The sequence below is a fragment of the Gracilinanus agilis genome, chromosome 3 (genome assembly GCF_016433145.1).
Source record: "Gracilinanus agilis isolate LMUSP501 chromosome 3, AgileGrace, whole genome shotgun sequence".
Lineage (NCBI taxonomy): Eukaryota > Metazoa > Chordata > Mammalia > Didelphimorphia > Didelphidae > Gracilinanus > Gracilinanus agilis.
In genome coordinates, this window is record NC_058132.1 from 7240639 (window position 1) to 7253565 (window position 12927).

Genomic DNA, 12927 nt, shown 5'->3' on the forward strand with positions numbered 1-12927 from the left:
CTAACTATCCTTAACTAACTTCTAACTATGCAGTTGATACTTTCTGAGGGTTTTGAATAAATACTACTTATTATTTTGGAGAAAGGTCCTTTTATTCCTTTGCTTTCTAATGTTTTTAATAGGAATGGGCATTGTATTTTGTGAAAGGTTTTTTTCTGCATCTATCAAGAAAATCATGTGCTTTCTGTAAGTTTATTGATCAGGTCAATTATGCTGATATTCCTAATATTAAACCAGCCTTGCATAACTGGTATAAATCCCACTTGGTCATAGTGAATAAAACTTGTGATATATTGGTATAGTCTCTTTGCTAGAATTTTATTTAAGGTTTTTGCATCGATATTCACTAAGGAAATTGGTTTATAATTTTCTGTTTTTTTCAGTCATCCTGGCTTAAATATCAACATCATATTTGTGTCATAAAAAGATTTTGGTAATACTCCTTTGCTTACTTTGCCAAATAGTGTGTATAATATTGGCATTAATTGTTTGATAGAATTCATTTGTGAATTCATTTAGCCCTGGGAATTTTTTCTTAGAGACTTTCATTGGTGGCTTCTTGAATTCCTTTTTTCTGAGATGGGATTATTTAAGTATTTTATTTTCCCTTTTGTTAATCTGGGCAATTTATATTTTTGCAAATATTCATAATATTCATCCATTTCACCTAGATTAACAGGTTTACTGTAATAGAGTTGAGCAAAATATATCCTAATGATTGCTTTAATTTTCTCTTCATTGGAACTGAATTGATCGTTTTCATTTTTGATAGTGGTAATTTAATTCTCTTCCTTCCTTTTTTAAATAAAATCAACCAACAGACTATCTTATTTGTTTTTGTCATAGAACCAACTCCTAGTCTTAGTAATTAGTTCAGTAGTTCTTTTACTTTCAATAGTGTTAATTTCTGCTTTGATTTTTAGGATTTCCAATCTATTTTTTAAATGGGAATTTAAAATTTGTTCTTTTTCTAGTTTTATTAGTTGAATGATCAATTCATTGATCTGTTTTTTCTTTATTTTACTGACATAAGCATTCAGGGATACAAATTTTCTTGGGTACTACTTTGATGGTGTCTCATAAGTTTTGATATGTTGTCTCCTTTTCTTGACATGTCATTCTCTTAAATTAAATCAGTGATTTGTTCTTTGACCCCCTGTTTTAAAGAATTAGATAATTTAGTTTCCAATTAAATTGTAATTTGCCTTTCCACAAACTTCTATTGATTGTAATTTTTATTGCATTATGATGTGAAAAGGATCCATTTATTATTTCTGCTTTTCTGCATTTGTTTGAAGTTTTTATACCCTAGTACACGGTTAGTTTTTATGCATGTACCATGTGCTACTGAAAAGAAGGCATATTTCTTCTTATCCTTCAATTTTTTCCAGATATCTTTTTTTTCTGTAGGGGTTACAAAAGATGACATACATATGAGTAAATTGAAATTGTCACCCTTGTGAGAATAGAGAGGGAAGGGAAGGTGCAAAGGGATACAGGGTGAAAAGCAAAAAGATCTTGGCTGGAATGCAAAGGAGAAGGGTTCCAAAAGAATCTGGGAACAGAATAAAGAGAGGACTTGAAGCTGAAGCTGGGGGGAGTTCCAGCTGGTGTCAGAACTTTGAGAGGGACTTTTGGGAGTTAATTGCCTGCCCTGGGGGGAAAGTGGTTAAGCCTTGAAACCAGCTTTAGTTTTCTGTACTGATTTCTTCCTCTGTTGTTACTTTGGATCCTGTTCTGTTCTTGTGGTGTGTCTGTTTTGTTCCTGATTATAAGCTACCAGTGTTACTCTGAGAAGAAAGCCAGCCTGAATCGAAAACTAATCTGCCTGTACTCCAACAACCCTGCAGGCATTAGCCTGGAGACCTTGGTGACCTGTCATCTGGTCACTACCCTTAAACAGCTGATCTGTTCACCTTTACCAAAGACTTTTTTTGAGAGGCCATAGATAGTGAAGCTAGCACAGGGGTATTTTGGGTTACAGCACAGTTGTCAGGGTGTTAACTTAGCTTTGAAGAAAATGAAGATAGGTTTTTTGCAAGCCTCATAGCTTAGAGGGTGGAGAATAGATCTCTTAGCTTAGGGACCTTCCTTGGCTCTCCCTCCTACCCCAGTTCTTGTCAATTTACATCATTAAACCCTTTCATTGATATATACAGCAGTCAGATTGAATTCTTTTTTTTCTTCTTTTTTTCTTTTTTTTAAAACCCTTACCTTCCGTCTTGGAGTCAATACTGTGTATTGCTCCACGGCAGAAGAGTGGTAAGGGTAGGCAATGGGGTTCAAGTGACTTGCCCAGGGTCACACAGCTGGGAAGTGTCTGAGGCCAGATTTGAACCTAGGACCTCCCATCTCTAGGCCTGGTTCTCAATCCACTGAGTTACCCAGCTGCCCCCTCAGATTGAATTCTTGGAAGATCCAGGACTGAGGGCTGCCAACTTACCCTCTGAGCCTGAGACAGACAGAGATAACAGATTTCTGATTTTTACTAACCTTTTAAATAGTCAAACCCACATCTTTCACCCTGGATCTTATTGCCAAAGCAAGGATTCAGGAAAAAAACAAGATATTATTGTGAAAGCATTTTCTTGTTGTAACAAAATGAGAAAACCTCATGAGTTAATAATTCTTGATCTCCTACCTATAAGAAAGATATAGTGGGGATCCCAGATTCCTAAAAAAGTCCACAGAACAAAGTTCATCCTTTACTTCCTGCTTTAGATAGGAATTCCATCCTTTGCCAAACTGGCTGAATAAAAAATTGGCCTTATCCCCAGCTTAAAAGGTATTTACATTAGCATTGAGATGAAGTTATTAGCACAAGAGGAAGCCTCCCATTTGGCATCTCAAAAATCTCTGGATTCCTCCTATTTTGCCTATCAAACATCCTTAACATCAATAAGATTTCACAAGTTAGATATTTCTACATCTTGAGGAACAGGATAGTTAAAGTCCCCACCCTCAAAAGTACCTCACACCATGTTCCCTGGATTTGTTCTTATTGATTTTCCCCCTCCCCATCTTTCTTATGCTTTGTCATATAGCCATGAATTTATGAGCTTTACCTGTAATAAGGATTTGGCAAACCCTTAATTTAATGTTTAATCTGGACCTTGTATCTTAAAAGTATTCCTTTGAAGTAGCAATCTGTATTGCTTTCCCTTGTCTGTCACCAAGTCACATCCATCATGTATCTCTGGGTAATGATTTTCCTTATGAATACTTCAATAGAGCAGCATCCTTAGAAGCTCTGCTCAAACCCTCCATTTTGCTTTCTGCTTCATTATTCCAAGCCGAGCTGCCCTTCCTCAGAGAATCCCACCCTGTCTTGACTACACAGAAGGTAACATTTTTGACTGAAAAAAAAAAAAAATATATATATATATGCATATATATATATATATGCAGATTCTTTCTCCTCTGCTGATGGATTGCAAGACTCAGCATGGTAAGCTATTTAGCCCTGGTTCCAAAGGGCTGAGGGCTAGGGACTTCAGGGTATCAGCATAGGCTGATTGGGACTTCAAGGGATGAGGGCAGAGTGTTTTGTTGTTGCAGACAGGGTAACAGGATCCCAAAGTTGGCCCATGCCCAGGCTCTGAACCAGGCACAATAGGTGGGTAGTGGTCAGCCTGGACTTCTCTGTGTAGTTTTACTTCTAGTTCCTCCTTATCCGTTGAAAATCAACTCTATCTGCCTACCTTTCAAGTTGTTTTTCACAAGAGAGCCCCCTTTCTGTCTTGTTGGTTTTTATTCCTGTCATTTTGAGGGTCTTTTTCAAGATTGGTTTGGAAGAATTCTCAGAGTGGTTTCAGATTTTACTATTAAGCTGCCATCTTGGCACCACTCCACCCTACCCATTCCTTTTAACAACACTAGAAGGCATAGGAATAAATGGGCCATTCCTTAAAATGATAAGTAGTATCTATTTAATTAATTCATTCATTTATTTATTAAGAACCCTTACCTTCCATCTTAGAATCAATAATGTGTATTGTTTCTAAGGTAGAAGAGTGGTAAAGGCTAGGCTGGTGATGGCAAACCTATGACACACGAGTCAGCACTGACACACGTAGCTATTTTCGATGACACATGGAGCCACATACAGAGAAGTATGGGGCTGCATGCCGAGGATGAAACATTTGTTGTAGTGTAGTATAGACACTCTGTGCACTATAGATGACAATTCTACCTATATTAATTTGCCTATTTTGGTTTATAAAATATAATAATATATTTTTGTTATTTAAATTATAAATATTGCGAAATTATGTGTTTTTTTCTCAAAGTAACACACCACCCGTGTTATGCTTGTTTTTCTGGCGAATTTTGACACACCAAGCTCAAAAGGTTGCCCATCACTGGGCTAGGCAATGGGAGTTAAGTGATTTGTCCAGGGTCACACGGCTAGGAAGTGTCTGAGGCCAGATTTGAACCTAGGACCTCCTGCCTCTAGGCCTGACTCTCAATCCACTGAGCCACCCAGCTGCCCCCCAGTAGTATCTATTTAAAAGAAGCAGCAAGTATCCTCTATACTGGGAATAACTTAAAAGCTTACCCAAGAAAACCAAGAATAAAGCAAGGATACCCATTAAAACCACTATTATTTAATATTGTATTAGAAATGCTAGCTTTAGTAATAAGAAAAGACAAAGAAATGGAAGGAGTTAAAGCAGGACATAAGGAAACCAAACAATCATTCTTTGTGGATGATATGATGGCATATTTAGGGAATCCTAGAGAAGCATCTAAAAAACTAGTTGAAATAATACCTTTAGCAAAGTTGCAGGATACAAAATAAACTCACATAAGTGATCAGCATTTCTATATATTACCAACAAAATACAGTAGCAAGAACTAGAAAGAGAAATTCCATTTCAAATCACTATAGACAACATAAAATACTTGAGAATATACTTGCTAAGACAAACACAGGAATGATATGGACAAAATTGTAAAACAGTTTTCACAGACATAATCAGATCTAAACAATAAGAAAAACATTACTTGCTTATGGGTAGGCTGAGTTCATGTACTAAAATTGACAATTCTACCTCAATTAATCTACTTATTCAGTGCCATACCATCCAAAATACCAAACAATTATTTTATAGAACTAGAAAAAAATAATCCCAAAATTCATCTGGAAGAACAAAACGTCAAGAATATCAAGGGAATTAATGAAAAAAAGATGTGAGAGTCCTAACATTATTACCAGATCTCAAAGTGTATTATAAAAAAGTAAAAAATCAAAACAATCTGGTACTGGTGAAAACACAGAATGGTGGATCAATAGACTAGATTAGGGTCCTTAATAATGTAGTGTTTGAGAAATTTAAAGATACCAGCTTTGAGGAAAAGAACTGACTATTTGACAAAAACTGCTGGGAAAACTGGAAAACGGTATGGCAGAAACTAGGTATAAACTAGCATCTCACACCTTATACAAAAATAAATTCAAAATGGGTATATAATTTAGATATGAATGGTGCTACCATAAGAAAATTAGGGGAACACAGTGTGTTATAATTCTCCTCAGGGGGGTATGTATTATAATCTATAATGTAAAGTTTAAATTATTTTAAGAGTAATTTCAGTATGAGAAATTTACTACCTCCCCAGAATCTAGACAACGAACCTGTTTGGAGAAGGCCCCATGAAGATGCCTGCAGAGACCCTACACTGAATCAGAAGATCCACAATGAACTTTGAGGTGCAGCTGATTGAACTGTGGTGGGGTTGAATGCATTTGTTTTGAATGTACACTCTTATGCTGAAGGGAACTGCCCCCTAATTGGCTTTTTGTCAATGCACCTAGCAATTTTTGGATCATTGGTTTTGTCCTTTTTTTCCTTTTATCCCCAAATTACTGTAATTTACAAGTTAGTTATATTTTCATGATCCTTTTGGGGAGACTGGTCTCCCAAATAGGATCACAGCAAGGAATGTGTTATTGGAAATTTTGGGGTCCTTGAACTATATTTCCCACGAGCCCACTGGCTTCCCATCATAGACAGGAGGTAAAATCGAGTAGCTGGAGTTCTACTTCCTCTTTGCTCTCTATCCACTGCGGGAGTAAAAGACTCCCACAGGTCCAAGAAAATCTCAGTGGCAGGCCAGCTTCGGCGACATGATTGAGACAAATGAGAGTAATCAGGGTTTCGGCCAGAGCCAGGCATCATAAACATTGCTCTGGTCAGCTTTTGGGCTGTGTTTATTTTATACACTTTGAGATCACACATAAAGTTGGCATGGAAATCCATTCTCACCATCCATCTTTTCTTAGAGACAATGTGTTAGGTGTTTTTGACTTATCTCTTGGGCTACAGTGTTGGGAAAGTACAGCCTTTTTCATGGGAGACAATTTCTCTGTATTTCATTCATTATTCTTTTATGCATAATGTATCAAATCAGGGAGGGGAAAAACTTAGAGACTATTCTGGCCAGTTTTTGCAGGCATCTGTGTATAGGAGTGAGAGGCCTAAGTTAGGGTTTTTAAATCTTTAACATTAACTCGTTATTTGGTTTGTTGTGAAGTGACTTCTAGGAGAATTTCTGTCGTAACATATAAAGATGGGGCTTTTCCTAGGAATCTGTAGGGGGCTTGTGAGAGGCACAGTAATGGCCTATGATGTTTCTCATTATGTTCCTGGGGCTAAATAGAGATATTGATTGCAATAATTCCAATAAAAGAGAATGTTAGTGAGAAAAGAGTCACATTGGGGAATCTGAGTGAAATTACCATCCTTCTGTCACCTGTTTTCTGCAGGGTTCCAGAGTTTGTGCGGGCTGTGTGATGGAATGGTGGATGTCCATACAGCATTTCAAATGGTGAAATATGTGTGATGCTGTTTGGTTGGCTTCTTAGGTGGAATAGTGCTAATGGCAATGCATCAGGCCATTTCATATGAGATTCTGCACATAATTTTGTCTTATATGATCGATCGTATCTTGGGATTGAGTATCTCTAAGTCCTAATATTGTTTCAGCAGCTTCAATAACTCTGTCTAGAAAACTGCTTGGGTGCTCTTCTTCCCCTTGCCTCAGTTTCTCAAATTTTTGCCATGCATTTGGCCTTTTTGCAAAATTTCTCATTGCTTCGATAAGATCAGCCCTGCATCTTAACAAGTACCTCATGTTGGCGTGTTGAGTGAAATCTAGATCTTGATGTACTAACGGCCATGATTCTAAATTGGGGTTCGTTCTAGTTTCGGTCAGGAATTTTTCCTTTTCCGAGGGAGTGTAAAATTCCCCCAAAAGAAATTCGACATCGTCGAAACTAGGGTTAAAAAGTGTGAACACCCGCTTCAATTCTTTTAAACTTTTGTAAGGCTTTTCGTAGAATCTGGGAAAATGGCGTTTTAAAACCTCCATATCACTAGGAGTGAATGCCTTGTACGTTTTGACATGCACCACCCCCTCTCCAGGTTGGACAATAGTCCTGTCTACTATTGGTAGGACAGAAACCACTGCATTCTGTATTGGTTGATCTTTCTCTGTTTCCTTTTTCCCAAAAAATTTTGATTCTACAATTTCAAGTTGTAAGATGGTATGTTTATCGAGTTCATTCCCTTCACGTAATTGCCTCAACACTTGGAACAGTAGTTTTATGTTCTCAACTAGTTCCTTGTTATCATTTCCTTGTTTTGAATCAGATGCCTTATAATAGTTAAACAGATGAGTCAGGACCGCTTTTAAAATTGTCAAAAAATGCCATAGAGCCAGAACAATTGCTATTGCTGTTGGAATGAAGCATATACATTCAGCTAAAGTGAATGCAAACCATTTATAATAGTCGTAGATTTCTATTAATTGCTGCATCATGTTTGGTACTTTTACTAGCCAAAATGCACACATTCCCTGCATAAAAGACCATATAAGCAGCGACAGACTGCTTAATATAAAAATCAATCTTGTGCAATTCATTTTCTTTTTCTATTTTTCAGAAGATAGGTTTCGTATGACTTGGCTCGCCAGACTGTTATTGGGGGTAATTTGGAAAGGTGTTTGGGATAAGGGAATTGAAAGGAGGATGATTGGAGACTTGGTAAATGGATAAATTAGGTTACAGGTAGGCTGGGATTAAAGGAGATTCAGGGTATGATAGGACTGAAGTCAGGAGTATAACACAGAAGGGAAACAGAGATCTTCTTGGGAGAAAGAAGTTAAACTAAACAGGCTAATACAGCAGGCTTACAGACTAGGACTTAGACTCAAACACAAGCTGAGGGAAATAGACTAGACTGAAATTAACAAATAGGCTTTAGTTAATTTCACAGGAAGGGACCTATTTTGAAGTAACACCTTCCTTCAAGATGGATGCCCGGCTTCCCTCTAAGCCCAGAGTATGTTGTCTCTTTCCTCTTCTTCCCTCTTGTTAACTAACAGACAAATTACACTAAATAGGACTATTGAAACACAAAGGATTTATTTATTTGAAGGATGTTGTTAGGAAGGTGGATTAAAGGAAAGCCCTATCAGTTATCTCAGGAACCTCAGGTGGGGGAAGGGAAGTGAAGATGGAATCTGAGTAAGGACCTGCCTCACTCAGTTTTACAAAATGCTATCTAAAGGGAATAAATGATGATTTGATTAAATTATAAATAATGCTGTCAATTAGATAACTCTTCACAGATTTAACTCCTCTCTAATTTCTCTCCTTATAAACTCCACAGCCACTAAGGTAAGGGAGGGAAGGCAGGGTGGTATTAGGAAAGGAAGATATAAAGGGTCTATCTAAAATAATAATTTCTTGGGGCAGCTGGGTAGCTCAGTGGAGTGAGAGTCAGGCCTAGAGACAGGAGGTCCTAGGTTCAAACCCGGCCTCAGCCACTTCCCAGCTGTGTGACCCTGGGCAAGTCACTTGACCCCCATTGCCCACCCTTACCACTCTTCCACCTATGAGACAATACACCAAAATTAAGGGTTTATAAAAAAAATTAATAAAAACCCAACATTAAAATAATAATTTCTTAAGTAAATCTATCAATGTTAGGCTAAATTTCAATATTGAAGCTAGATAATCTAAGAGCTTGCTCATTGACTTCCTCCCTTCACGGAAGATCCAGTCAACTGCCTCTCCTCAAGATTCTAAAAGCTCTAACAGCTTTTTGGAACTCAGCCAAAGCTTGAAAAAAACTATAACCCCCAATTCTGTATACTACAGTGAACATCATGAGCTTTGACAGCTTCCTGCAATCCACCACAGTGGCGGCAGGCAAGCTGCGTGCTTTTTAAACTGACTAAGACAGAATGACAAGTGGCTTTATTTTCTATTGGCTACTAATAAATCTTTGAAAAAACCTATAATAATTTTAAAGTGATCCTTTTTAGATTAATTTTATTTCTTACAACAGAAGAGTTTATCTGTCAGATATATGGAGCAAGGAAGAATTTGTTACCAAACAAGAAACAGAGAACATTACAAGATGAAAATTCAATAATTTTGACTACCTTAAATTTAAAAGGTTTCCTACAAACCAACCCAACTAAACCAAGATTAGGAGGAAAGCAACAAATGGGGGTAAATTTTTATAACAAAGTTTGCTGATAAAGTTCTCATTGCTCAAACATATTGAGAACTAAATCAAATTTATAAGAATACTAACCATTCCCTAACTAACAAATGGTCAAATGATATAAACAAGCAATTTTCAGATGAAGAAATCAAAGCTATCAATAATCATGTGAAAAATGTTATAAATTACTCTTGATAGGGACAATGCAAATTAAAATGACTCTGAGTACCACCTATCACGTTGCTCAATATGATACTAAAGGACAGTGATAAATGTTGGAGGAAATTTGGCAAAACAAGATCACTAATACATTGTTGGTGGATTTGTGAATTCATTCAACAATTCTGAAGGGCAACTTGGAACTATGCCCAAAGGGTTATAAAATTGTAAAAAAAAAAAAAAGCAACTATGAAACTGTGCATACCATATGATATAGTAATACCACTGTTAGTTCTGTATCCCAAAGTGATTTTTTAAAAAAGGACCACCTTGTCCAAAAATATTTATAGCAGCACTTTTTGTGGTGGCAAGGAATTGGAAACTAAAGGGATGTCCTTCAACTGGGGAATAGCTGAACGAATTGTATTATATGATGGTGATGGGCTACTATTGTGTTAAAAGAAATGATCAGGATGATTTCAGAAAGAGCTGAAGCTACCAGGATCACAGCAGTAATAGAAAAGATGTTTTTTGAAGCTCAAACAACTACCTGGAACTTCTGAGATCTGAGAAAGAGTTTGTTGACATTGAAGATGGACTACTAAATTGCAAAGAAGCCTGATGTTAATGTTGTCAAATGCTATTGTAGGACCTTTGCTTTCTGGATTACTCTCTCTGTACACTCATTTGATCTGTTTACAAGCTGAGACGATAAACAGGAGATTAAGATCATCATCATCATCATCATCATCATAGTGATATCTTATTTCAAACCCTCCTCAGCTGGCCTGATATTTTCTCTTTATTTCTCTAAGAAAAAGGAATTCATGCAATGAAACTTTCTGGGCTTTTTTTTTTTTTTTTTTTTTTTTGTGCTCCTTCATTTGATCCTTTTAGAATTTTCTCCTGCTTTAGTCTTGCTGTCTAAAGTTGCTCACTGGAGTGACCCATACAATGTGAACTTTCTGAAACTTCCCAAGTTGGAACTGAGGTTTTTGTAAAGTGACATTCTTTCTGCTTTGTTGGATAAAAGACACAGTTAAAGGAACCCCAACCTGTGTGCTCCAAGTGAGTAAGTTCTTCAGTGGCAAGAAGATTTAACTCATGTTTTAACTGTCCTGCCCATGGTAAAGGATGCTGTGCTACTAACTCTGGACATTTTCAGAAGACAGCTTTGCTCTCCAAACCCGTCCTCCCAGATGGATGCAAGTCACTCTATCTAAGGATATAAGCAGAAGGGTATTGAGTCCTGAACTTCTGCCTACTCCAGGTCACCAACAGCAAGAGTATCCCTGCTCGCCTCAGCCCAAGTGACTGATGTTGTCTCAGAGCAACTGCTGCCTATTTACAAGGAGTCCACACTGCCTGTGTCCTGAAAGCTGGCCAGTGTTAAATTCATTTATGTAAAATGGATAATGGGGTGTATTTAAATGATATTTCTGATCCTACACTGTAAACTGATATCTCCAACTTGTTAGCCATGAACATGAAATGTTGTAACTGTTGTGGCATGTTTCTGTCCATCCTAACCAGCTGTTGCATTTGCTGCCTGAAGTCAGTTAAAGCACCACAAAGCTTCCCTTATAAAACTAGAGAAGACACTGATGAAGCTGTCTGGCATGACAGCTGGGACACACTGGATTCTAATCCACAGAAGGATCTTAGTCCTGAGTATTTTTTCCAGTAAGTGACTCTCAATTCTAACAAAAGTCTGTGTGTTCTCTTTCTAGCCTGAAACTCATTTTCTGATTTGCATGACGAATTCTCTTTCCAGAGTCTGTCCAGAACAAGTGTAAAGCTGGCACCCAAACACAGGCATTAACCATATCCAATTAGAGGCCTTCCCTCCTCATCATTTCATTAGGCCTGATAGACCTGTCCAAACCCGGGGCCTGGAGGTCAGTAGCAGAGCCTGTCCCTGTGCCATCCCTAGAACTGTGGGACACACGGCCATCCCCCACTTACGGAAGGTGTCACATTTGAGGGTGGATGAATGAATGACTGCGCTTGGGCCTGTCTGTCTGGAACCTGGGCCAGCTCATTCAGGAAGGGGTTACGGAGGCCCTGGACAATACCTGGAACACCGAGTATGGTGGGGCAGCCAAGGTGGACCCTTGAGCTCACATAGGGGACAAGCAGTGAAGGCCCCTGGAGGCCTGGCAAAGACATAGGTCTCAGTTCTTCTAGATTCCAGCCTGGGGGAGCTTAGCCAGGGCTGGGGATGGGCTGCTCACCTGGGAGGGGGGCCTCAGGGTCCTGGGGGCCATTCCCTCTGGCTCTAGGCTCTCTGCCTGGGCCACACGGTGGTCCTTTAGGGGGTGGGAGACTTCCTCTCCGTATGCCTGTGGGGAAGAGAGAGAGAGGGAGTGCTAAGAGGAGCTCCCAGGCCCTTCCTTTCCCAACCCCCCAGGGAGACTCTCCTGGAGCCTCAGGCTTGGAAAGGACCTTGGACTGGCCAGGAAGAAGCCTCCCCAACCCTCTCTGCTGCCATCTTTGGCTTCATTCAATTCAGAAACTGCATGGAGTAGAAAGAGTGGATTGAGGGAACTCTTAGGTGAAGAGGTTGCTGGGGAATGGTGGGGGAGGGGGGAAGAGATGGGCATCAGGTGGGGATGGGGGAGAGCGTGTTGGCATTTCTTCAGTGCCTCAGATCAGAGCTCCTTCCCTGGCACGTGGGCCCGGGCATCCCCCGCTGCTCCCTGAGTTGGCTGCTTCTTCCAGACTATCCCCTTTGGGGAAGGGCCCGGACCAGCCCCGCCCCCCCAACCTGAGACTGCACCCCCTCCCGGAGCTGCCTCCTGATCCAGAGAGAGCAGCCCCCACCTGACAGGGGCACTTCCTGGTTTTTGCTTTTCTACGGTCCTTTTAAGTAGTCTGCACACACACAGATTCACAGCGATGCGCGCGCACGGACACAAACACACTCACTCACTCACACAGACCCAAGTGCAGTCCCTGTCCTGCAGGGACCTCGGAGCACACAAGGGCGCCTCTGCCCCTCCCCCGCTGCACACACTCCTCAGCCCCCGGCCCCGCCCCTCTGACACACTCAGAGGCTCCGCCTCACACACATTTGCACCGGGATGCACACACACACACCAGCCCCTCCCGCTCTTGCACACTTGCGCATGCTTATACGCACACTCCCACACTCACTAACCCAGCCTGCTCCGAGCGGGTCTTAGGACCGGCCGAGGCGAAAGGAGGGAGGCGGGGCTTTCACTGGCCCGTTACACTTCTCGCCTCACAG

The 12927-nt window shown here is 39.8% G+C and overlaps 1 protein-coding gene across 1 annotated transcript in view; it reads right to left on the reverse strand.

Moving 5' to 3' along the window:
- Positions 1-12927, reverse strand: part of LOC123240695 — a 44070-nt gene extending 31143 nt beyond the window's left edge. Inside the window, exons 1-2 of the mRNA XM_044668415.1 lie at positions 12838-12927; positions 11912-12019 (exon numbers count right to left, since the gene is read on the reverse strand). Coding sequence (XP_044524350.1) covers positions 11912-11944 — 33 coding nt within the window. The 5' untranslated portion in view covers positions 11945-12019; positions 12838-12927. The remainder of the gene's footprint in view (positions 1-11911; positions 12020-12837) is intronic.